At 48.2% G+C, this 23,658-nt stretch overlaps 1 protein-coding gene across 1 annotated transcript in view; it reads left to right on the plus strand.

Annotated features, from left to right (window-relative positions):
- Positions 1–23,437, plus strand: part of plbd2 (phospholipase B domain containing 2) — an 88,671-nt gene extending 65,234 nt beyond the window's left edge. Inside the window, exons 8-12 of the mRNA XM_038790579.1 lie at positions 10,679–10,774; positions 11,069–11,140; positions 17,599–17,751; positions 20,544–20,706; positions 22,339–23,437. Of these exons, the coding sequence (XP_038646507.1) occupies positions 10,679–10,774; positions 11,069–11,140; positions 17,599–17,751; positions 20,544–20,706; positions 22,339–22,506 (652 nt within the window). The 3' untranslated portion in view covers positions 22,507–23,437. The remainder of the gene's footprint in view (positions 1–10,678; positions 10,775–11,068; positions 11,141–17,598; positions 17,752–20,543; positions 20,707–22,338) is intronic.
- The last annotated feature ends 221 nt before the right edge of the window (positions 23,438–23,658 follow it).

Genomic DNA, 23,658 nt, shown 5'->3' on the forward strand with positions numbered 1-23,658 from the left:
TCTCACAAGGGATACCCTTGCCGGTGTTATACTGCTGGCAAATCAAACACCGGTTACTTATACGCTGGGCAAGCACCTGTATTTTGGGATGCCACCAAGTGTCCAGTAGCAAGTCGCTAGTCCCCTGAGCCCCACAGTGAGTTGCAAAGTGTACACATTCGATGACCCACAACGCTAGCGTATCGGACATGCAAGTGCTGGAGTGGTCCATAAACAAGATACATGATCATATGTACAACCTAACTGTTTCCACATTTGCTTATCACCCTCAGGAGCGTCCTCCTGTAACCTTATGACATCTTGGATGGTTGGCATTGGCTTGTCAGAGGCAGACTTGTTTCTTTCAGAGCTTTTGGTCTGACTCATCATCTTAGGCACCACCACCTGCTGAGTCTGCGCGGCTGTCCGCGCCTCATGATCTGCGCGTCCGTTACCAACATCAACCGGGGTCTTACCGTTCGTATGGGCAGCGCATTTAATAACAGAACTCTGCGCGAGCAAAAGGAGGGCCTGCAGTCGGTCATTAACTAACCTTCGGTGGGATATCTCAGTCCCCGCCGAGGTGAGGAATCCCCTATTTTTCCAGAGTTGTCCGAAGTCATGGACTACCCCGAAGGCATACCTCGAGTCGGTATAAATATTCACTTGACGGTCCGTCCCGAGTACGCAAGCGCGGGTGAGGGTGAAGAATTCAGCTTTCTGGGCCGGGTAGGGGGTTTGGAAAGCTGCCGATTCTATGATCAGGTCATCCTGATCCACTATCGCATACCCTGACAGTTTTTGGCTGTTCGGGCTTACCCACGTGCTGCCATCGACTTACATGGTCATGTCAGGTTGATCAAGCAGGGTATTGGTCAAATTCTCCCGTATTGTAGTATCTTCCTGAATCAGGGTCAGACAGTTATGGCCAGGTGCCTCTTCATGATCAGGGGGACTGCTAAGAAAGCAAGCTGGGTTGATAGTGGTACAATATTTAAATCTCAGCCGAGGATTATTTAAGAGATATATTTCGTATCTATTCTGATGAGCCGTAGTGAGATGCTGAGTCTGCAGCTGCCCCAACAGTGCAGTGACCAAGTGGGAGCTGTGCACGGTAATGTCTTGTTGGAGTGTTATATTGGCGGCGGCCTGTAAACTGTTGTATATGGCTGTCAGAATCTGGGTGCAAACAGGGTGACCCAGCGCCACCGGATCAAGTTTGGAAGAGTAGTATGCCACCGGTCGGTGCTTATCTCCACGTTGCTGGGTTAGTACCGCCGTTGAGCACCTCTCCAAAATAGTTCAGTACAACTGGAACGGTCGGTCATATAAGGGCCTGCCCAGGGCTGGGGCTTGTAATAAGGCCCGCTTTAAGAGACGGAAGGCTTCGAGGACCTCGGTGGTGAGAGTGAAAGTCCCTTCCTTGCTGGTGTAAGCCGTCAGCAGCTTAGTATAGACAGCGATATTTGGTATCCACTGCCTACAATAATTTACCATGCCCAGCCAGTGACAGATCTCCTTGGCTGTGGTAGGAGCGGGAAATTGGCATATAGGTTCAATTTGACTGGTTTTGAGACTTCTTTCTGTGGCTGTGAGTAGGACTCCCAGGAACTTGACCTTCGTCTGGGCCACCAGTACCTTGGATTGCGAAACAACATAGCCCAGTGAGGACAGGTGGTTTAATAATTATCACATCTTCCCTGTTACTGGGCTCATCGGGGCTGGCTATCAATAGGTCATCTACATACTGCACGAGAGCGGAACCATGTTTCAAATTCAGTCTGGAGTTGAGTCTGCAGACATCTGGAGAAGAGCGTGGGTGAGTTAACAAATCCCTGCGGAAGTCGGGTCCAGGTATACTGCTGTCCATTGTAGGTGAAGGCAAACAAATACTGGCTTTCAGGCGCAAGTGGGAGAGCAAAGAAAGCGTGTTGGAGGTCGACTATGGCGAAGACCTGGGCCCGGGCTGGAATTTGAGCCAGTGGGCGGGATTAGGGACGAGGGCATGTAATGGCTTTGCGATGGCATTAATTGAACGTAAGTCCTGTACTAGCTGGTACTGGTCCGGTTTGCCTGGCTTGGGCACCTCAAGTATGGGTGTGTTACATTCTGATTGGCACGGGACCAGGATCCCCTGTTGCAACAGTTCTTGGATTAATTTGGCTATGGACGGGATGGCTTGGGGTTTCAGGGAGTATTGTCGAATGGAGGGCAGCGTCACATGGTCCTTAATCGCTACCTTAATGGGTGTAACCTTCGCTTGTCCAACCTGTGACGGGTGATTCGCCCAAACCTGAGAGTTGACATATTCAAAACGTCGCGCCCCAGATGATGCCGGAGTCGGGTGTTAACCGTCTCAGGGACCTCGGAGTACCGTATGGAAGTGCCGTCTGGCAGTACTTGGAGTGCGTATTTTGTCGGATCTGATTGGTCCACTGCCCTCCTTACCATAGGCCCCAGATCCTTGGCATGGTATTGGTAGTGGACTTGGCGTGTAATATGGGGGCCACGGAGGCTGATTGTTACCATAAATGTGGTGGTATTCTAACAAAGTCGGCTGTACCTTCTTGTCCGTGACTGTGGCTGTAATCGTGATTGGCCATTCGGTCCCAACTAACGACCGATATTTGTCCTCTAATTCCCGGCTCTGTCCGGTTCTGTCATAAGCCAGGGTAACGTGGTGCAGCGAATGTTCAATGTCCAACGTCCACCACTGGGGTGTAGTAGAGACATAACACTGTTGTCTCGGCCTCCATGATTGAACCATTATCCCCTCGTCCCCACATTCTAGCCATAGCTGGAAGATACACAGCAGATCTTGGGCCAGCAAATTGCAGTCCAATCCGGTGGTGACCACAAATTGATGATCTGTCGACTCATTCTCATAAGTTACCTTCACCAGTTCAGAAATGGGATACTGACACGCCTGATCTTGGAATCCCGACAAATGCTGGGTGTGGTTGGATAGTGGTAGTTGGAGTTCCGATTGCACCGAAGACATGGCTGCTCCGGTGTCGATCATAAATGGGTGATGTTGATCTCCTATCTGCAGAGAAACAATGGGTTCTCTGTCCGAATGGAGAGTACGTATGACTAAGTTGGCTAGTCAGTCTTGTGGTGGGAAGGGGTTTGCTTGGGAAAAGTCGGTGTACCTCGTCTGCCCTCCCCTTGCTGGGTACCCCCTTCTTGGCGTTGGGTATCCTCCTCCTGTCATCTGTCTTCTAAATGGGCATTCCTGATGCCAGTGATCTGCGTGGCCACATTTGAAACGTGCATTGTTCCCTCTATATCCCGGCCCTCTTCCCCGTCCCCTTCTCCTGGTAGACCAATGGCCCCGCAGAGGGGTTGGCAGTCGCAAGGTTGCTGGTACATATGGCGGGCCATAGAGAGGGCCTGAAGGTCCATTTGGGGGGGGCGGTTTGATATCCTCCCCCGTGCTGATCCACCCATCCGAGGTCACAATATTGGGGTTCCAACTGGTAAGCCACCGTACCTGCATTCGGTTGGGGTCCAGGATTGTCCTTTTTCATTACATACTCGGTCTTAATTTTTGTACCTCGGCCTCCTTCTTGGCCTCCGTCCTCCTTCCAATAAAATTTAACTGCCCGGGCCATCTGGGAAGGGTCGTTCTCTGTCCAATTCATGTTATTACATTTCACAGTAGTAGCCACGGAGGGTGGTAGGCAATGCATTAACATAGCGCAATATTGAGGGGAATTCTGACCATTTTGGTACGGCAAGTCACCTGACTGCCCACAGTAGATTTCATTAAAGCGTTCCAGAAATTCCTGTGGCTTCTCAGTCTTTTTGGGTTTGATATCTAGGATGGCAGAGATGTTTATGGGCTTTTGAAATGTGGCACTTAGTGCATTCAGGATTTGTGCCCGTCTATCATCGTCCAGGGCATGGGCCTGCTGAAGTGCAGCATGGTCGGCATAATTCAAGTGGTTGAGGTGACTGCGGTATTCGGCTGGGGTTAAAACCTGTTGGACTAGGGCCCAGAGGTCCCTAGAGTCAGCTTGATAAACTGAGATGGTGGTTCTCGGATAGTCCACAAAAGCAGCAGGAGATTTCTTCCTGTCTGGGAATGCAGCTAGAATAGCCATCATCTCACTGGGTCTCCACGGAAAATAAACATCTTTCGTGGGCTGAGCTGCCGCTGTAGCGACATCAGGGTTGGGCATTTTCCTAATCGGTAACTGTCTCGGAGTCTCGCTAGGGGGCGTCAAAGGTGGTGTAGGTGGGGGGGGGATTACTCTTCACAGACGTCGGAGTCCTCCCCTTCCGGTATGGGGGGCTCCGGTTCTTCAGAACCGTCTCTGTCCTCGTCCCGTGGTAACAGAATTTTCTGTCCCGTCATCTTGGCCTTCAGGGATCTAGGTCGTAGGCGTAATTGTTTCCGGATGGTCTTAGATCCCTTTTTTACTGTCTGAGATCGGGTCCTCCAGCTGACCGGGCTTGTATAACGGGGCTTCCCTTTTCTAACGGGTGTCGGGGGTGAGGAAGTAGTACCTGAGCTAGCATCGGTGCCTGCAGAGCTATTATGCGATCGGCCAGAGGGGGAGAGATAATCGTCTGGGCCTGTGAGACTGAGTCTAAAGGGATTGGAGTGGCCGGCATGATTTGAATCTGGGGAACAGCGACTGGATATAAATTATGATACCCTGGGGGTGCTGGAGGTGGTGCAGGCAATGCCGCTGGTGCCGTCGGGACCCTACCAGACATGGTCCAATTCTCTAGGTCGTCATCTACCTCTGTCAATGCAAGGCCAGCCATTGAACTACGTAGTCCACTTTTCTCACTCGAGTCTTCCCTTTTAGGTGTCTCCATTTCTTTCTGTGCGCATTTTTTGAATGCACACTCCTTTTTCAGGATTTCCAGAGTTTTCTGGTTTCCCCCCTTCCCTAATTGATATTACCATTTTAAGGGCGTTTTCTCGCCAACTTGATAACAGGGTTTTATCTTTCCCCTCTTGCCAATATTGCCTCCATAATCCAATTAACTCCTTCACTTTCATTCCCTTATTCTTTTTCCAGATTTTCTCCTGAATTTTCTTAATGATTTCCAAATCTTTGGTTCCCCCTCGTGACCATTCATCTCCCCAATTTCTTTCTTAGAGCTGCGGAAAATTGCCTAAAGTCCCTTCCTTTGTCTGGGTATCTATCACATAATGCTTGTAACGAACTACCTGGGTCACTCGTGTTATTTAACAATTCCCCATAATCTCGAACTATTCCTCAGACTGCGTTGTTTGCCACTACAGTCCAAGAATACAATTTAACTTAATCAATTCTAGTTTTCAACATACAAGCGGAACTGAATTATCTTTGATATTCCCTCAGATCTCTAATCGGCTCTTAACTGAACTATTAGGATATTCCCTCAATTTCTAACTGAATTATCGCTAGGATATTCCCTCAGTACTCATTAACCCTCAGCCGTACCTACATCGACTGAAATTTAATTTTTCTAATCCGCCAGACTGACCCTTGATCTCGTCGAGACGATCTTACCTGACCATGTGGGAGTGGTCAAACCTTTATCAGACTACGAGACAGAGGAAAACGGACATGGTCATTTTACAGCTACGTCATGGGCCCATTTCCTCTCCCTCCGTCCGAGACTAGTTTAATTCTGATTTCGCAGATGACCGGTGATCGTCTTTTGAGATCCCACTTCTGACACCAAATTAGAATTCGAGTTCTTTTTGCCCTCCGCCTGGTCTCAGTAAATATACCAAGTCGGATTGCAGGTAAAACACTTTATTTTATTTGCGCGTCTTGCAAGCTGACTCACTCTGCCAGAGTCTTGTCGAGTCTCCAGAGTGAGTGAGGCACAGAACAAAGACTTTGTCTCATATACATTGGTATAAAAAAATGAGGTTACACACATGACCAAATAAGGTAACTTGGCAATTGTAGGGTTTCCATAGGTTCTCTTACATTCCTAACCTAGCCATACAAGGTAATCTTAGCAACTACTGGTCCCAATAAGCTGCCCCCACATTCCTTTTGCCTGAGGCCCCTGTGATCACCCATCCCCCTCACCATGATACTCCTGACTTAGCCTGACTACCCACCATGCTTCAGTGCCATCCCCGTTTGTTCATTTCCTCAGATTCCCGTAGGTGGGCGGGCCATGCAGCATGTGGGAATCATTGCCTAGCATCTCAATCACACCTTTTATGGACACTGTGCTTGAACATTGCGGGAGGCAACACCATGCATGCAGCAGCCAACATCCAAATACCCAAGGGATGGGACACAGCTCCGGAGACATGTCCACGGCCGGGGGATGGGTGAGTGCCATGGGCTGGGGAGATGCCTGAAGAGATGGGCCAAGGGTTCAGAGGTCGGGCTGCATTGCAGAAGAAAGTGACAGAGGCATCATACAGCTTGTGGTCAAGGGTTTTTAATGTTTCACAGGTGTCCAACAATGCTCCACTATCCCGATGGTGTCTCCCGACTCTCCCCATCCCCCCTCACTCCCGAATTAAGCTCCCTTGTTCCCCGGTGCCCTCCATGATCTTCAGCGTGCTTAACCTTCCTTGCTCCACCGCTACATCTAGGTGTGTCCCCAGATGCACATCTGAGATGGAGGAAGCCAGCTACCACGTCCCGTGGCCTGCGATGCCCCTGGTGGGCGTTCTCTGAGGGCTCTGGGACCAGTTTACTTGTCCACAACACATGCACAGCCGTGACCCATTTGCTGATGTCGAGACGTGGCTTCATCAAAGGGGTGGATCTCGGGGGAGCTGGTAGCCACCATCCCCACTCTATGGAATGGGTCCCGGATGGCAGCCAATGCCCTCTCCCCCTGCTTGGTGCCTATAGGGCCACGGGTTCACCTCGGGACAGTGGGGCACCTGTTTTGAGCCTGGCTGCCTCTGCGTCATCTGGCTCTGCCAGCCCTGGCGGCTCCACATTGTGTCAACACCCTCGACGATGCTGCTCAGAGATTGGGCCATGCTCTTGTAGGAAACATTGTGTGCACAGGAGAGATAGATTCTGTGACTATCTTATAGCTCACAAAAGTCAGCTCTGCCTGTTCTCAGAATTACATGCAGATATATTTAAATTTCTTCGGAGTCACAAGCAGGTATTGACGTCACTGAATCATTCGGAACTATACAAAGTGATCAGTACGCATATTTCCTGGTCCCCGTAATGGGAAAACGATTAAAGAATACAATGTTTCTGTAGTAATCCACGGGAGGCAGGAGTTCCGTCACCACACCAATATTTATTTACAATAACGATATTACAGGAGCAGCTACAAACAGTGCTGCTAGCAGTCCAGTCAATTTAAGACTGGCTCACAAAGCCTACACAGGTGATTATATGGGCCCCCTCAATGAGCTATCATTGAGGGAGCTCATACTCCAATTGGCCAACCAATAAAGCCAATTGGAGTTCATTACAGTTTCCTTACAATCTCATGGGTTTGTGCTTAACATATTTAACTTCTAGAAGAGGTGCGAATGTGTTGGACAATGGATCCCTTAGACTTACTGGGACCTCCTGTGTTTCCCTTTTCATATTCAAATGCTCTGTGAGATGATTAAATCATTTCCAGTGTGGGAGACCTTAACCCTTTGCTTGCTGGTTTTCCCTTGGTATATGTTTAACCCCTTGCCTGCTGGTTTGCCCTTGACCTGTGCTATTACAATACTTTGAGACATCTTTATTATACCAATCATGACAAATATAGCAAATTCTTCCGCCAACACCGGTTCACCTCGGGACAGAGGGGCACCTGGTTTGAGCCCGGCTGCCTCTGCGTCATCTGGCTCTGACAGTCCTGGCGGCTCCACATTGTGTCAATGCCGTCGACGATGCTGCTCAGAGATTGGGCCATGTTCTGCAGTGACTTGACAATGCAAACATGCAACTGGGACAAGCTCCGCAGCGCCTCGACCATTCCCATCTGAGAGCGGGACATGTCACAGAGCACCTCATCAAGGTCAGCCTGGCACTGGGTCACATCCCCCAGCGAGTCAGACATTCTGCCGAGGTCCTCAGTCATGGCCGTCACCGACTACACCACGCCTTGGACACTTTCACTAATGGCGCTGAAGTCGTGCACCAGTCCCTCCACTGCTGTCGCCACCCTAGCAGTGTTGGCCTCGGTGCCATGCATTGCCAGCTACATCTCCTGCACCAGTAGCTTCTGGGACTCCTCCAATCGACTATGGACCTGCTAGAGTGTTGCTGACATCTCCCTCTGAATGTCCCAGCCCCTCCCAGAGTCTCCAGCAGCTCTAAGTAATCCTGGCTCAGCATATGGCTGGGATCTGGGTGCCAGCGGACCTCCGACTACTGTCTCGCCTGGGGTTTCTGCCTCCACCTGATGTACATCAACAATTTTGTGGTGTTCACCAGATTGTGCCCCAAAAGCCTGTCCATTAATGTTTCCCACCAAGGTGTGTATATCTGTGCTGGTGAAGGGTGGGGATGACAGCTGTGCCGTGTTGATTGTGGCATCCTCGGAGCTCTCCTCTGAGGTCTTCTCCGGGGAGGCAAGGGAGGGGGCCACCCAGCATGGGCTGGTCCTGACAGCTGGGGGATCTGCGGGAGAATGGACATGGTCAGTGGGAGTAATGGGTCAGTCAGTATGGCAATAAAGATTCCCGTCTGACAGGTACTCCAGGTGCGACCCGGTGGATACTCAGCTTTGTGAAGAAATGAAAAAATGAAATGAAAATCGCTTATTGTCACGAGTAGGCTTCAATGAGGTTACTGTGAAAAGCCCCTAGTCGCCACATTCCGGCGCCTGTCCGGGGAGGCTGGTACGGGAATCGAACCGTGCTGCTGGCCTGCTTGGTCTGCTTTAAAAGCCAGCGATTTAGCTGAGTGAGCTAAACCAGCCCTACTGACTGCCATACTGACTGAATGTGGAGATGCCGGCGTTGGACTGGGGTGAGCACAGTAAGAAGTCTTACAACACCAGGTTAAAGTCCAACAGGTTTGTTTCAAACACGAGCTTTCGGAGCACGGCTCCTTCTTCCGGGGCATCTCTGACTGTGTCTATATAAACATTTCTGGAACAAGCCTTTCCATTCACCTGAAGAAGGAGCCGTGCTCCGAAAGCTCGTGTTTGAAACAAACCTGTTGGACTTTAACCTGGTGTTGTAAGACTTCTTACTATACTGACTGAAGAGAGAGAACTGTTATCTGCTCACGTGGTTCACAGTGAAGGGAGGGTTGGCGGCTGCATCGAGGGTTTGGGAGTGGGGGGAATGCTCGCTTGGGGCGGAAAGGTTTCAGTGGGGGCTGATGGCATTGGTGTCAATTCACCCGAGCTGTCCAGTGTAGGTCATTGACCTTCTTGCGACACTGTATGAGCTCACAGCCTCCACAACCTATTCCCAGGTGGCACTAGCTGCCCTGTGGCTCACCCTCCTGGACCTTCAGGGGAATAGTACATTCCTCTTGGTCTCCATCGCATCGAGGAGCCTCCTCAGGTCTGCATCCTCAAACCTAGGTCTTGGGGCCGATCATCTTGGCACCATGGCTGCGAGCTGAGTGGGACTGGTTGTGCAGACGCTGTTTTAAGTACTGCTCGACCTTTATGATGCCTCTGTCACTCCCTTCTGCAATGCAAGCTGGCTTCTGGACCCTTTGCCCAGTTCTCCAGGCACCCCCCCCCCCCCAACTCCCTGTGGCGCTCACCCACCCTCCAGTTGTGGGCATGTCCCCGGAAGTGTGTCCCATCCGCTGGGTGTTCAGATGTTGGCTGCTGCGTGTATGGTGTTGCCTCCCACAGTGTCTAAGCACCGAGTCCAGGCACCATGGTGTGATTGGGATACTGTGCAATGACCATCACATGCTACATGGCTCGCCCACCCACAAGGATCCATGTGGCATGTGTGAAGTGCTCACTTAACCATGATTGGCAATTCCTTATTAGCAATAGCCTTCAGCCGCACCGACAGAGGCCTCAACAGTCGGTGGGAGTTACGTGTGGTCATTGGGGCAGAAGGACAGGGACAAGGGTTACCCCTGGAACGAGTACACACGATCCAGGGTTGGCATGATGGCGCCGCGAGCAGTTCCCCTAGTTACCCCCCTTGCGCCTAACACCCATCCTCCCATGGCGACCCGCCCTGTGGGCGGTCTCCCACCCCCAGCCGAGGGTCACCCATCCCCCGCCGAGTACTGGGGTGGCAAGCCCAGCGCCCCCAGGCTGTTTGCCAGGCTCTCACCTCCTCGCCTCTCCACAAAGGCCCTTCTGCCAGCTTCACGTTTTTCAAAAGGAGTACTAATCGGCGCCATTGTGAGCACTTGCTGGGGAGGCCGCTGAATGACAGGAGGTCATTGGATATTGGGTGGCTCCCATTAATTGCATGGAAATTGGGCTTAAGTGGTGATAATTGGTTTCTCACCACGCTACTGCGAGATCCCGATTTCGCCTGCGGGAGTGGGCCAGTTGCATCGCAAACTGTTTGGTGCCTGGCCCGGATCTTGTTTTTGGCCTCTTCCCCCTATTCACCAGCCTCGTTTCGCTCGAATGAGTGCGCAACGAGGCCGGAGAATCATGCCCCTATTTCTTTCTTCCTTGGCAGGGAAGACTCTATCTTCCCTGCCATTTCAATGCTCTCTTACTCTGCTTTAATGACCACTGAAATAATGTAGAGTAACACAGATTGCTGCTGATAAAACATTAAGCTATTTTATCGGGTTTTCACTTTGTTTTACAGTTACAATAATCAGTGGATGATTGTGGACTATAACTATTTTACACCAGGCTACTTTAATATTAAAAAGAACTTGTTGACAATTCTGGAACAAATACCGTAAGTATGAATGAAATCTGATGGATTCATTAATTTACTTACCCGGAAAAACCTTTGTACAGCATTTTTAGAAATTCTCCTTTGCAGCGTATGCTTTCTTTATAAATTATTTCCATTTTTTGTATAAAAATGTTAACAGAATTTAGAATTTTTGAAGTGTTTTAATTTTTGCCTCGGATGTCTGTATAACTAGAAAAGGTGCAGTTTGTTGATTGTATTCTACAAATCGCTATTGTGCATGTTTTGATATTGTATTCCATAATCTCTCATGTAACCTTGGAATTGCAATTACAGTGGGCAAATAGCTATTGCTGATAAAACAGAGGAACTGATGCAGAGAGGATACTGGGCCAGTTACAACATACCGTAAGTGTGGATTTTGATGGACTCCATAAGCTAGTGTTTGGAGCTTAGTGATCTTTTGACTTCATAAGTTAAATTCAAAGTATTCCCTTCATGTTCTATAACTTTATAACACAGAAATGCTCTTCCATCCTTTCTTTTCGTTTGTATTTTGGGGACGCGGTGGCACAGTGGTATTGTCACTGTACTCGTAAACCAGAGACTTCGAGTTCAAATCTCACAACTGCAGATAGTGAAATTTCAATTTGATGAAAAGATGGAATTTAAAGTAATGATGATCATGAAACCATTGTCGATTGTCGTAAAAACCCACCTGGTTCACAATGCCTTTTAGGAAAGGAAATCTGCCATCCTTACCTGGTCTGGCCTATATGTGACTCCAGTTCCACAGTAATGTGGTTCACCCTTAACTGCCCACTCAAGGGCAATTAGGAATGGGCAATACATGCGGAGTCTGCACATCCTCCCTGTGTCTGCGTGGGTTTCCTCCGGGTGCTCCGGTTTCCTCCCACAGTCCAAAGATGTGCGGGTTAGGTGGATTGGCCATGCTAAATTGCCCGTAGTGTCCTAAAAAGTAAGGGTAAGGGGGGGTTGTTGGGTTACGGGAATAGGGTGGATACGTGGGTTTGAGTAGGGTGATCATTGCTCGGCACAACATCGAGGGCCGAAGGGCCTGTTCTGTGCTGTACTGTTCTATGTTCTATGCTGGCACAGCCAGTGACGTGCACATCCCATGAATTAATTTTTTAAAAAATTGTATTTAGTTATCATTACCCTCCCTAAACATCAACATTGGTGAACCCATCCTACATATCATGTTCATGGGGAGGTGGTGGCGTAGTGGGGTAATGAAGGGTGGGGGTGGTGGTGGTGCGGGCTGTTGCCTGTGAATTTTGCCTGTGAAGGAGAGGGTAATGCTTGTGAGGGGAGAGGCAATGCCTGTGAAGGGGAGAGGGTATTTCCTGTGACAGGGGGAGGGTGAAGCCTGTGAGGAAGGGAAGTGTTGCCTGTGAAGAGGGCAGGCATTACTTGTGAAGGGGGAGGATGAAGCCTGTGAAGAGAGGGAGTGCGATGTCTGTGAAGAGAGGAGGTGATGCTGTGAATGGGAAGAGTGACAGCTGTGAGCGCGATACTGCCATGGTTCGGGAGTGGGGATGTGGAAGAATGCCTTCTGATACAGCCCATGGCGGTGGTGAAAAAGTGTCCCCGATACTGATGTGGGGAGGCGTGGGAGGGTGAGGGGTGAGAGCGCTCAGGGATGGTCAGGAGGAAGAGTGTTCCCGATACTGCCATTGTCGGGGGGGAGGGAGTGCCCCCTGGATACTGCCATGGTGGGGAGGGTCGCCAGATGCTTGTAGAGGGAGGCGGGGCACCCTTTAAAGAAGGTACCCCAATTTCTGTGGATCCAGACTTGCTGGCTCTATCAGGCCCTGCCCTTCCAGAGCAAACTACGCCCCCAGGTTTTCTGTGCACTGCGTGCTAGAAAATCTAGTCTGAAAACTCAGCGGTGCATCTGGAGAGAAACACGGCGGTCTTTAGTCAGAGCCTTTGGATGGATTGGATTGGATTTATTTATTGTCACGTGTACCGAGGTACAGTGAAAAGTATTTTTCTGTGAGCAGCTCAACAGATCATTAAGTACATGGGAAGAAAAGAGAATAAAAGAAAATACATAATAGGGAAACACAAGATATACAATGTAACTACATAAGCACCGGCATCGGGTGAAGCATACAGGGTGTAGTGTTAATGAGGTCAGTCCATAAGAGGGTCATTTAGGAGTCTGGTAACAGTGGGGAAGAAGCTGTTTTCGAGTCTGTTCGTGCGTGTTCTCAGACTTCTGTATCGCCTGCCTGATGGAGGAAGTTGGAAGGGTGAGTAAGCCGGGTGGGAGGAATCTTTGATTATGCTGCCCGCTTTCCCCAGGCAGCGGGAGGTGTAGATGGAGTCAATGGATGGGAGGCAGGTTTGTGTGATCGACTGAGCGGTGTTCACGACTCTCTGAAGTTTCTTGCGGTCCTGGGCCGAGCAGTTGCCATACCAGGCTGTGATGCAGCCCAATAGGATGCTTTCTATGGTGCATCTGTAAAAGTTGGTAAGGGTTAATGTGGACATGCCGAATTTCCTTAGTTTCCTGAGGAAGTATAGGCGCTGTTGTGCTTTCTTGTTGGTAACGTCGATGTGGGTGGAACAGGCAGATTTTTGGCGATATGCACCCCTAGGAATTTGAAACTGCTAACCATCTCCAGCTCGGCCCCGTTGATGCTGACAGGGGTGTGTACAGTACTTTGCTTCCTGAAGTCAATGACCAGCTCCTTAGTTTTGCTGGCATTGAGGGAGAGATTGTTGTCGCTACACCACTCTGCTAGGTTCTCTATCTCCCTCCTGTATTCTGACTTGTCATTATTCGCGATCCGGCCCACTATGGTCGTATCGTCAGCAAACTTGTAGATGGAGTTGGAACCAAATTTTGCCATGCAGCCGTGTGTATACAGGGAGTAGAGTAGGGGGCTAAGTACGCAGCCTTGCGGGGCCCCGGTATTGACGACTATTGTGGATGAGGTGTTGTTGTTTATTCTTACTGATTGTGGTCTATGGGTCAGGAAGTCGAGGATCCACTTGCAGAGTGGGGAGCCAAGTCCTAGGTTTTGGAGCTTTGATATGAGCTTGGCTGGGTTAATGGTGTTGAAGGCGGAGCTGTAGTCAATAAATAGGAGTCTGATGTAGGAGTCCAGGGATCCCATCTGCGCCCGTCGCCTTCCGAGAGTTCACTTTCAGGAAGGCCGATCTGACTTCGGAAGCCGTGATGGTGGGTATGGGTGAGTTATTTGCTGCTGGGGCACTCTACAGTGGATTGTTGGTTACCTGCTCGAACCGAGCATATAATGCATTGAGTTCATCAGGGAGGGGTACGCTGTTGCTGAACATACTGCTCGGCTTCGCCTTGTAGCCCGTTATGTTGTTTAGTCCTTGCCACAACCGCCGAGAGTCTGTCTGTGACTCTAGCTTGGTTTGATATTCCCTCTTGGCATCTCGGATGGCTTTGTGGCGGTCATACCTGGATTTCATGTATAGGTCAGGGTTGTCTGCCTTGAACGCCTCAGCCGTGTCCTTCAGTCGGGAGTCAATCTCGCGATTGAGCCATGGTTTCCGGTTGGGGAACGTACGTACTGCTTTCTTTGGCACGCAGTCGTCCACACATTTGCTGATGAAGTCTGTGACGGTGGTGGCGTACTCATTTAAGTTGGTCACTGAGTTCTTAAATATGGACCAGTCCACTGTCTCTAAGCAGTCACGTAGGGGCTCTTCTGTCTCCTCGGGCCAGCACTGCACAACCTTCTTAGCTGGATTTTCTGGCTTGAGTTTCTGCTTGTATGCCGGGAGAAGGAGCACAGTCTTCTGGTCAGATTTCCCAAAGTGCAGTCGGGGGATGGAACGGTAGGCGCCCTTGATTTTTGAGTAGCAGTGGTCAAGAGTGTTGTCGCCCCCGGTGGGACAGGAGCTGTGCTGGTAGAATTTTGGCAGTACACTCTTGAGGTTGGTCTTGTTGAAGTGTCCGGCCACGATGAACAAGGCCTCCGGGTGTTCTGTTTCATAGTTGTTTATAACTGTGTACAGTTCATCCAGCGCCTTCCTCACTTCTGCCTGGGGTGGGATGTAGACCACTGTGATAATGGCTGAAGTGAACTCACGTGGAAGATAGTATGGGTGGCACTTCACGGTCAGGTATTCCGGGTCCGGGGAGCAGTAGGTCGCCAGTGTTGCCACATCGAAGCACCAGGAGGGGTTGATGAGGAGGCACACCCCTCCACCTTTCGCTTTGCCTGATGACGCTGTGCGGTCTGCCCGGTGAATTGAGAAGCCTTCAGATTGTATGGCACAGTCCGGTGAGGCGGGGTGAGTCATGTCTCTGTGAAACAGAGCACACTACAGTCTCTTACTTCCCTCTGAGAGGTAAGTCTGGCATTAAGTTCATCCAGCTTGTTTTCGATCACTTGGATGTTTGCCAGGAGTATACTGGGGAGAGGGGTCTTGAAACCGCGTTGCTTCAGTCTAACCTGCAGACCGCCACTTTTCCCTCGCTTCCTCGGTCGGCGGCTGCAGCTGGATGATCCTGGGATCCGATGGGAGACGTCAGCCCTTGTGGAAGGTAGGTGGTTGCGCCTGGCGAGGTCCAGGGCGCTGGCGGGGACCAGGGCGCTGTTTATGTATCCGGGGTCGCGTCTGACAGGGTCCCGGGCGCTGGTTGAGGTAGAGGGGTTGCTGGGGGGGCATGTTTGCGATCCGGATGGGTCCCAGCGTTCTGCGGACGCGGGAATACCTTGCAGCGCGTTCGGGTCCTCGCGCGAGGTCTCCGCCGTTTCGGGGGTCCTGGGTCGTGGGCAGGGGCTTCTTGAGACAGGTTGGGCAGAGTCCCTTAGTCTGTTCCCTCCCTGGGCGCTCCTGGGGTCGGATCTTGAAGTAGGCCTTCTACTTGGATTTTTCTTTCTTCCATCACCAGGTAGTTCGGGTTGTTGGGCAGGCCTCTCCGGGTTGTGTTGGGCCGGGTCTTGCTGTCGGGGGTCGGATCGGGAGCTCTGGGGACTGGGCCGGGCGATCCGGGGGCTGGCGTCGGTAGTTAAGCCGGGTTGGTAGCTCCGAGGTCCGGGTCGGCTCCAAATCGAGGTCGGGGCTTCACTTCTGGTTTGGGCCCGATCTTCCAGTTCGCGGAGGTCAGATTGGGTCGGGTCAAAAGGTCTCCAAGGGCCTCGGAGGATGTTCAAGCCTGCAAGAAAAGATAAAAGAGAGAAGTTAGTAATAATGTTAGTTTTAGAATTAATTTTTAAAAGATTAGAACGAGTATAAATTAAGTAAAAAGTGGATCTGTTGGGGAGAGCTCGCAGAGAGTCACAATGCTCCGGTGCCATATTTGGAGAAATCTTTTCCTGAATAGAGCGTCTGACAAATTTTGGGAAACTTCTACCCCATGTGTTTAGATGTAACTGGATGAAATGCAATGTAATTGGTGGCGGTAGCGTAGTGGTATTGTCAATGGACCAATAATCCAGAGAGGCTCGGGTTCAAATTTGAATTAAATTTTTTTTAAATCTGGAATTAAAAGGCCCAATGGTAACCATGGCGGGATTCTCCGGGAATCGGCGGGGTGGGCAGAAACGGCGCAGTGGAGTGGCGGGAACCACTCTGGCGTCAGGCCGTCCCAAAGGTGCGGAGTCCTCCGCACCTTCAGGGGCTGGGCCGGCGCCGGAGTGGTTTGCGCCCCGCCGGCCGGCATGGAAGGTCTTTGGCGCCGCGCCAGCCGGGGCCGGAGGACTCCGCCGGCCGGCGCAAGTCCGCGCATGCGCGGGAGCGTCAGCGGCTGCTGATGTCATCCCCGCGCATGCATTGATTTGGATATTTGGACCTTCGTGCTGGCCATCGCAGAGGCTTACACGGTTGGCACGTAGAAATAGAGTGCCTCCACGGCACAGGCCCGCCCGCGGATCAGTGGGGCCCTATCGCGGGCCAGGCCACCGTGGGAGCAATCCCCGGGGCCAGATCGCCCCCCCCCCCCCCCCGAGCCAGCCCGCGCTGCCAGGTCCTGCCGTTAAGGAACCAACTCCAATTGGCGGGACCTGCATAGAACGGGCGGGACTGTGGGCCGGAGAATCGCCGGAGGGAGCTCGCCGACCGGCACGGCACTATTCCCGCCCCCGCCAAATCTCCGGCGGCGGAGAATTCGGCAGCCGGCGGGGGCAGGATTCACGCCCCCCCACCCCCCGGGCGACGCTGGGTCGGAGAATCCCGCTCCATGAAACCATTGTAAAGTTTTACACATGTTCTTTAGGGCAGCAAAGCTGCCAACCTTACCTGGTCTGGCCTACATGTGACTCTAGATTCACAGAAATATGATTGACTCTTGAATGGCCAAGGGCAATTAGGGATGGGCAATAAATGCTGGCCTAGCCGGTGACGCCCATATCCCATGAATGAACTCAAAAAATTTCACATCACTAATTTTCTTGCCAGTTATTTTTATTAAAATAGTCTGGTTATATATACATTGACATTTTACATCTCCTGGGAATTTTCTTAATGTCTTGGGGCTTGTTTAACTGAGATTTCCGATGAGGAAAGTTGGAACAATGTATTGTAGCTTGTGGAAACAAATTCCTCACTGCTCTGATTCTTTCTCACATTGACTTGGATATAGAGAACATTTCCCTCCCGACAGTAAGGAAAAATCTAAGGTAAAACTGTCCCAGGCCTGCTGCTCTGGTAAGCTCAGAGAAGCAATGGCCGAGAAATCAGATGCTGCTCTTTCTCACTCTCACGATAATGTTACATGACCCAGAGTTCCCCAAATTGGGGAAAAGATATATAAGCAAATACTTTGACCAAATTATGCATTCATTAAATCAGAACTTCATGCATCTTGATGAATTATCTATAATTCATGTTAATCAAATCTCTCATTTGTATAGGTATTTTGAAGAGATCTTTAATGCGAGTGGTAAACAAATCTTGGTTCAGGAATATGGAGACTGGTTCAGTTATAACAAGACTCCTCGAGCTCAGATATTCCGTCGAAATCAGACTTTGGTTACAGACATGGAATCGATGATTAAATTAATGAGGTACGTGGAGCTACGTCAGCTTTGGGTGATGGTTGTACATTGTGTTGATCTTTTAGACTAGTGAACAGAGTGAGCTCACCCTAAGGTGCTGGTTTAGCTCACTGAGCTAAATCGCTGGCTTTTAAAGCAGGCCAGTAGCACGGTTCGATTTGCGTACCAGCCTCCCCGGACAGGCGCCGGAATGTGGCGACTAGGGGTTTTTCACAGTAACTTCATTGAAACCTACTCGTGACAATAAGCGATTTTCATTTCATTTCATTTTCAAGGTTCCGCTGGCTTTCTTGGTACATTATAGTGACAGAAACCTCACTGTCTATTGGACTGGATTCTCCGGTTCCCCAGCCGCCCGTTCCTTGGCGGCGGGATTTTATCTTCCCAGCTTTTGACAATGCGATTTCCCTTTGAAACCGCCCCACACCGGTGGGAAACCCATGGCAGGGGTGTGCTGCCAGCGGGAAAAGTGAATCGCAACTGTCAGAGAATTCGACCATTGATTTTAAATCCTGGATGCTGGTTCTTTTGCTCGAAACATAATGCTAAAGAGAAAAATGAGTATAATTTGGGCATTTATAAAAAATTACATAAGGTTGTCCCATCTGAAGTATTAGATCCTATGTAATATTTTAGTCTAATGTATTGAAACTGACCCTTGAAAGGCGCATTTTAAAATACTAATGTCCTTGGTCTTAAATCAGTCTTGAATCGAACCTCAATCCAAATTTACTTGCATTTACCCGCTATAATATACACTTTACTGTGAAAATGTTTTGCTGTTTAGAAGGTTCAAAAGATTCCAAAACATTCTGCGATAATACACTCAGGATAGCAAACTTATTACATAGTATGAAATTTCAAAATTCGGAGCATATGCTGGTGCCAGACACACAGACCTCATTAGTTTCTTGAATCTGAACACTATGGCTTGGTTTCTCCGTTCCTGAGATTAAGTGCTGACGCCAGGGCAGGATTCGTGGACTTTCACGACAGCAGAATTGTGTCGAACCTGGACTGATTTAGCGACTGGGGAGGGGCTAATACCAGCGCCATGTGAAACACAATCAATTCCAATGGCAAACGGTACAGGATTCGCCGGGCTCGGGATTGACACTCGGGAGTCTGACAAGTTGCAGCCGCATATACACGTTACAATCCCCACACACACTCATCCCAGCCAACAAGATGGCACTGGTTGCGTTGGAACGTGCCCATACAGCTGATGGTTAGGCTGAGGCCAGAGGGCACCTCGGGGGTTGGCCTGGGGGGGACACCTAAATGACCCATGGCGTTAGCCAATGGAGAATCCCGCCCCACATGTTTAGATAAAGATGTCGAATGGAGCTGATTGAATTATTAATTTGAAAAAGTTTGCGAGCCAAACCAGCAAGACTAGGAAATCGCATTTTTCATTCGTGGATTGAAATTGTTAGAAGTTAGAAAAGTGGCACTTGCAAGTTGTTGAAGCATAGACAATTACTTCACACATCCGTCTGCCTGGCTGAGTGATGGGATTTACCAAAATGAGGACGCAGACATTAAAACTAGACCCATTTCTAGGTCTTGTTTGATTTGTTTAACTCTCAACTCATAGGATTTCAACTTCAAAACAGCATTGCCTTAGCAAACATTATTACGCCTTCTAATTTTCAGACTTGGAACTCATGTTAATGTATTGGGTCCAACACCTTTGTCTACTAAGTGAAATATAAAACAATGTTCATTATCAGAAAATGTAAGATTTAATCACAAATATTTGTTAGAAGGAAGAAATAATTATTTCAGACAAATAATAATCACTCGTGACTGCTTTTGCAGAATGCAGTGCTAAAAGGATTTGAAATCCTGGAATTCCCTACCTGGGGGTTCTTTCAGCACACAGGCCGCAGCAGTTTAAGAAAGTAGTTAATCACCACCATCTCAATAACAATTATCAATAGGCAACAAATGCTGGCCTAGGTAGTGATGCCCACACTTTATGAATTAACTGTTTTAAAACTTTTCTTAAGTAGTTCCATACATTTATTCCTATATGTCTGCAGAGCGAAGGGAAGGGAGATTAGTCTGAATATGATGATGTGTTATGTTTCCTTGACTGAAGTCTAATAGTTGTACAAAAGATGGGCAAGTGAGAAGATTCAAAGAAGTTATTTGTTCCTCTATTCTTCCAGGCTCCTGAATTTCTCTATTTTGTCATCAGGATATATAGACAGTACTATACTCCATTACAATCAAGAAGAAGGTTGCCATATCCAAATACGCTATTCTACATGCACATCTTTTCCAACTCTTATTTTTACAGGATCTCAAAACTTTGGAACTCTGCTTCTTTCGCTCTTCACCTTTTAAATCTACAAACTTTTAAACATAAATAATCTAACTACCTCTTCTTGGTGTCATCTGTTTTGCAACCCCCCAACATTTTAAAGAAACAAAGACACCTTAGAAATGCAAGTATTTTTTATTACCCCAAACGTCAGGAAATGTTACATAGCAGTGAATTACTATTGAAGTGTAGTTACAGCTGCAATGGAGGAATTGTGCTGGGGCCCTACACTTTGCACCTTTGATCTTCGTTTGGAGTTCTCAGTTTTAAAAAAACAGGTTCACGTAACAGCTGAATCTTCAATTTCCAATTGGAAGGATATTGCTTTCGTCGGCCTTCAAACTATGATTTCACATGATGTATTGCACCACTAAAGTTCAGAGAGAAAATGTATTTAAATATAATTTTGATCGTTAGCTCGTGTTTTCACTTCTCAAAGTAATTTATCACAATTGTTTTTTAATTTGTCAAGATATAATAACTTTAAGAACGACCCTCTCTCCGAATGTGGGCAGTGCAATCCTAAACGCAACGGTGAGAATTCAATCTCAGCTCGATCTGACCTCAATCCAGCCAATGGGACTTACCCATTCTCAGCATTAGGACAGCGATCACATGGAGGTACAGACATGAAGGTGAGATTATCTTGGATTGCATTGAGCAGAGTAAAGAATCGGGTGGGGAAGTGGGGGGTAGCAAATGTTGGAAACCTAGAACAGCATCTGAAAGGGAAAAGATCAATTAAAACTTTGGATGGGACCTTCCGTAAGAACAGCAGGAATTCTGATGACAGGTCCACTTAAAATATTTTGTCTTTTTCATTCATTTACTGGCTGGCCTGCAGTATAATTTCAGCCACTGTTGGTTTAGTTTCTCTTTCTTCTATTCCTGGATAAAGAAATTTCAATTCCGAGCAGAAGTTATTTTAATCATGTTTACATTTGTCCTTTTAGGTAACGTTTCACTTTCTCATTCTTCGCTCCCTCCATGAACCAGACACTTCGACTTACAATCTATTGGTGTCTGATATCAGCTGAAAACTTAGATAAGAATTTAACTCCTTTCCTAAAATGGATATTTGCACAATTCACAAAGGAGCTCTGGTTAAGAAAAAAGGTTTGAACAATTAACCCAGCAATGCAGGAGCTCCTGAAGAAATAATCTGTCATTAATAGTACTGTTAACCTTCTTTTATGATGCCACCTCTACCATTATGTTTGCAGATGGACTGATGTGCCGTACAACCTTGACCCACTTGGCAGTACTCTTTTTTTTAAACTATAAATTTAGAATACACAATTTGTTTTTTGCAATTAAGGGGCAATTTAGTGTGGCCAATCCACCTACCCTGCACATCTTTGGGTTGTGGGGTTGAGACCCACACAGGCATGGGAGAATGTGCAAACTCCACACGGACAGTGACCCAGGGCCAGGATCGAACCCAAGTCCTCGGCGCCGTGAGGCAGCAGTGCTAGCCACTGCACCACCATGCCGCCCTAATTGGCAGTACTCTCACCTTTGGGTCAGAAGGTTGTGGATTTGAATCATGCAACATGACCCGAGTGTATAATTGAACCTGATACTCCTGTATCACATTGTTACATTGACTGAGGTCCTTTCATTTATATACTGTTTCATCTGCTTGCCCAGTAAGGCATTGGAGGTCCCATGGCACTCTCCAAAGATTCTATAGCACAGGGTTAACCCTCCTCACAGAATCACAGAGAAGGAGGCCCTTCAGCCCGTTGTGTCTGTGCTGGCTCTCCAAAGGAGCAATTTATCTCATGCCATCCCCTGCCCTTCTTCTCATCGGCCTGCACATTCCTGCTTGTCCAATAATAATCCAATTCCATCAGAAATGCGTTGATTGAACTGCCTCCGCCACACTCCCAAGACAGTGCCCTCCACATCCTAACTGCTCCCTGCAATAAAACGTTTTTCCTCGCGTCGCTCCATTGCTTCTTTTGCAATTACTTTAAGTCTGTAACAAATTCTTCTTTCAACAAAGATAACAGGTTGTCTCTGTCATTACTTTTTGTGATATTGTAGTTTACCTAACAAGCCAAAAGTAATTCGCTGCCTGAAACGCCAAGGATTTATTTAGTTAACAGTGCTTGTGTTCCACAAATATTTCCTCATTTCTTTTGGAGATCAATAACTATTTCCAATAAGCTGCTCCTCTCTCCGGGCCTAGTATTGTGACCAAAGTGGCTCTCTAAAGCTAGGGTCAACGCATTTGATGATCTGTATTTTGTGTTAATACCTAGGTTACTTCGTTTGAGTTACACAAGACCTACCAGATGATTGCAGTGAATGGCCCGACATGGGACGAAGTTCCAGCATTTCAATGGAGCAAATCTCCTTTCAGCAAGCTAATGCACGTGGGGCATCCCGATCTGTGGAAGTTTTTTCCTGTATTGGTCGAGTGGAACTGAAAACCTAAGAACATTTACCAGATTAAAAGAAAATTATTTTAAATCGGGTTAAGCCGTTATGTTTAATCAGCCTTACTCAAAATAGTCCTGTGCTAACTTTTATGAAGCTGATTTTTAAATGAGTGGGAAATTATAAGTGTCTGACTGAGCACCATTTGTGGTGTAAATTTTGCAAGATAATCACTAGCCTTTACCAAAGTTTCATTTAAAATGCAATCTTACAAAAGCACTGTTGTATACTGGATGAAATTTGTTGGACCTAGTGTTCCATTTTGACTAGATGGAAGCACAAATCCACATAAGTTAAAGCATATGGCAGGATTTCTTAGCTAATGTATTTTACAGCCAATAGCCTGCTACGTAAAGGGACTTTTTGAAGCCTGTAATGTTTTGTAATAACTTAATGAGAAAATGTCACTCCCAGAAGGGCTACACATTTTCAGTCAGAGTTACCTGATGGACCTATAGCTGTGCATCCTCTTACCCATGTCAAGTCATGCAGGCAGGCACTGCAGAATGAATGGGGGGTGAGGTGCCAAAACCACCACCTCGGTCTTCCCCGACTAACGGTCGTGTCAAATAAAAGTCCATAATTAAAGTCAATTGTTCTACGACAGGTCGCCATTGGGTACATGTTGCACCTTTCTGTAACTTGTTCATCTCCATTAGTTCCCTGGCAGCTGACCACCCATCAGGAAACTTTGCAAGTACAACCAGATTGTCAGATATTATGCCATGTATGGTTGTTGTTACTTGATTGGAGCATTATTTGAAACTTAAGCTTTTTTTCAAATGTTTCTTAATAGCTGGTGCTAATACAGAAAATTGTACATTGCTTTTGAAGGATGCTGATTTGCTCTTGGGTACAGAGAATGTTGCTTGCACTTGAGCTATGATAATTGAATAAAGTCGGTGAAATATGATATGTGCACCAGACCTTAGTGGTTTGATGATTTAACATTGGCAAATATTAATGCACATTTTTCAGCTATTGCCATTGAGAAAGTCTGTAACCTGCCAATGGTATCCAAAGTATTTAGCAATTCCACATGTTAGGAAACGTCTTGGATGAGAGATGAGTGGCTGGATTCTCCGATCGGCCGAAGAATCCACATTTGTGCCAGAATCGGGGGCGGTACCGTTTTTGCGATG

This window comes from Scyliorhinus canicula, chromosome 1 (assembly GCF_902713615.1).
Source record: "Scyliorhinus canicula chromosome 1, sScyCan1.1, whole genome shotgun sequence".
NCBI classification, from domain to species: Eukaryota; Metazoa; Chordata; class Chondrichthyes; order Carcharhiniformes; family Scyliorhinidae; genus Scyliorhinus; species Scyliorhinus canicula.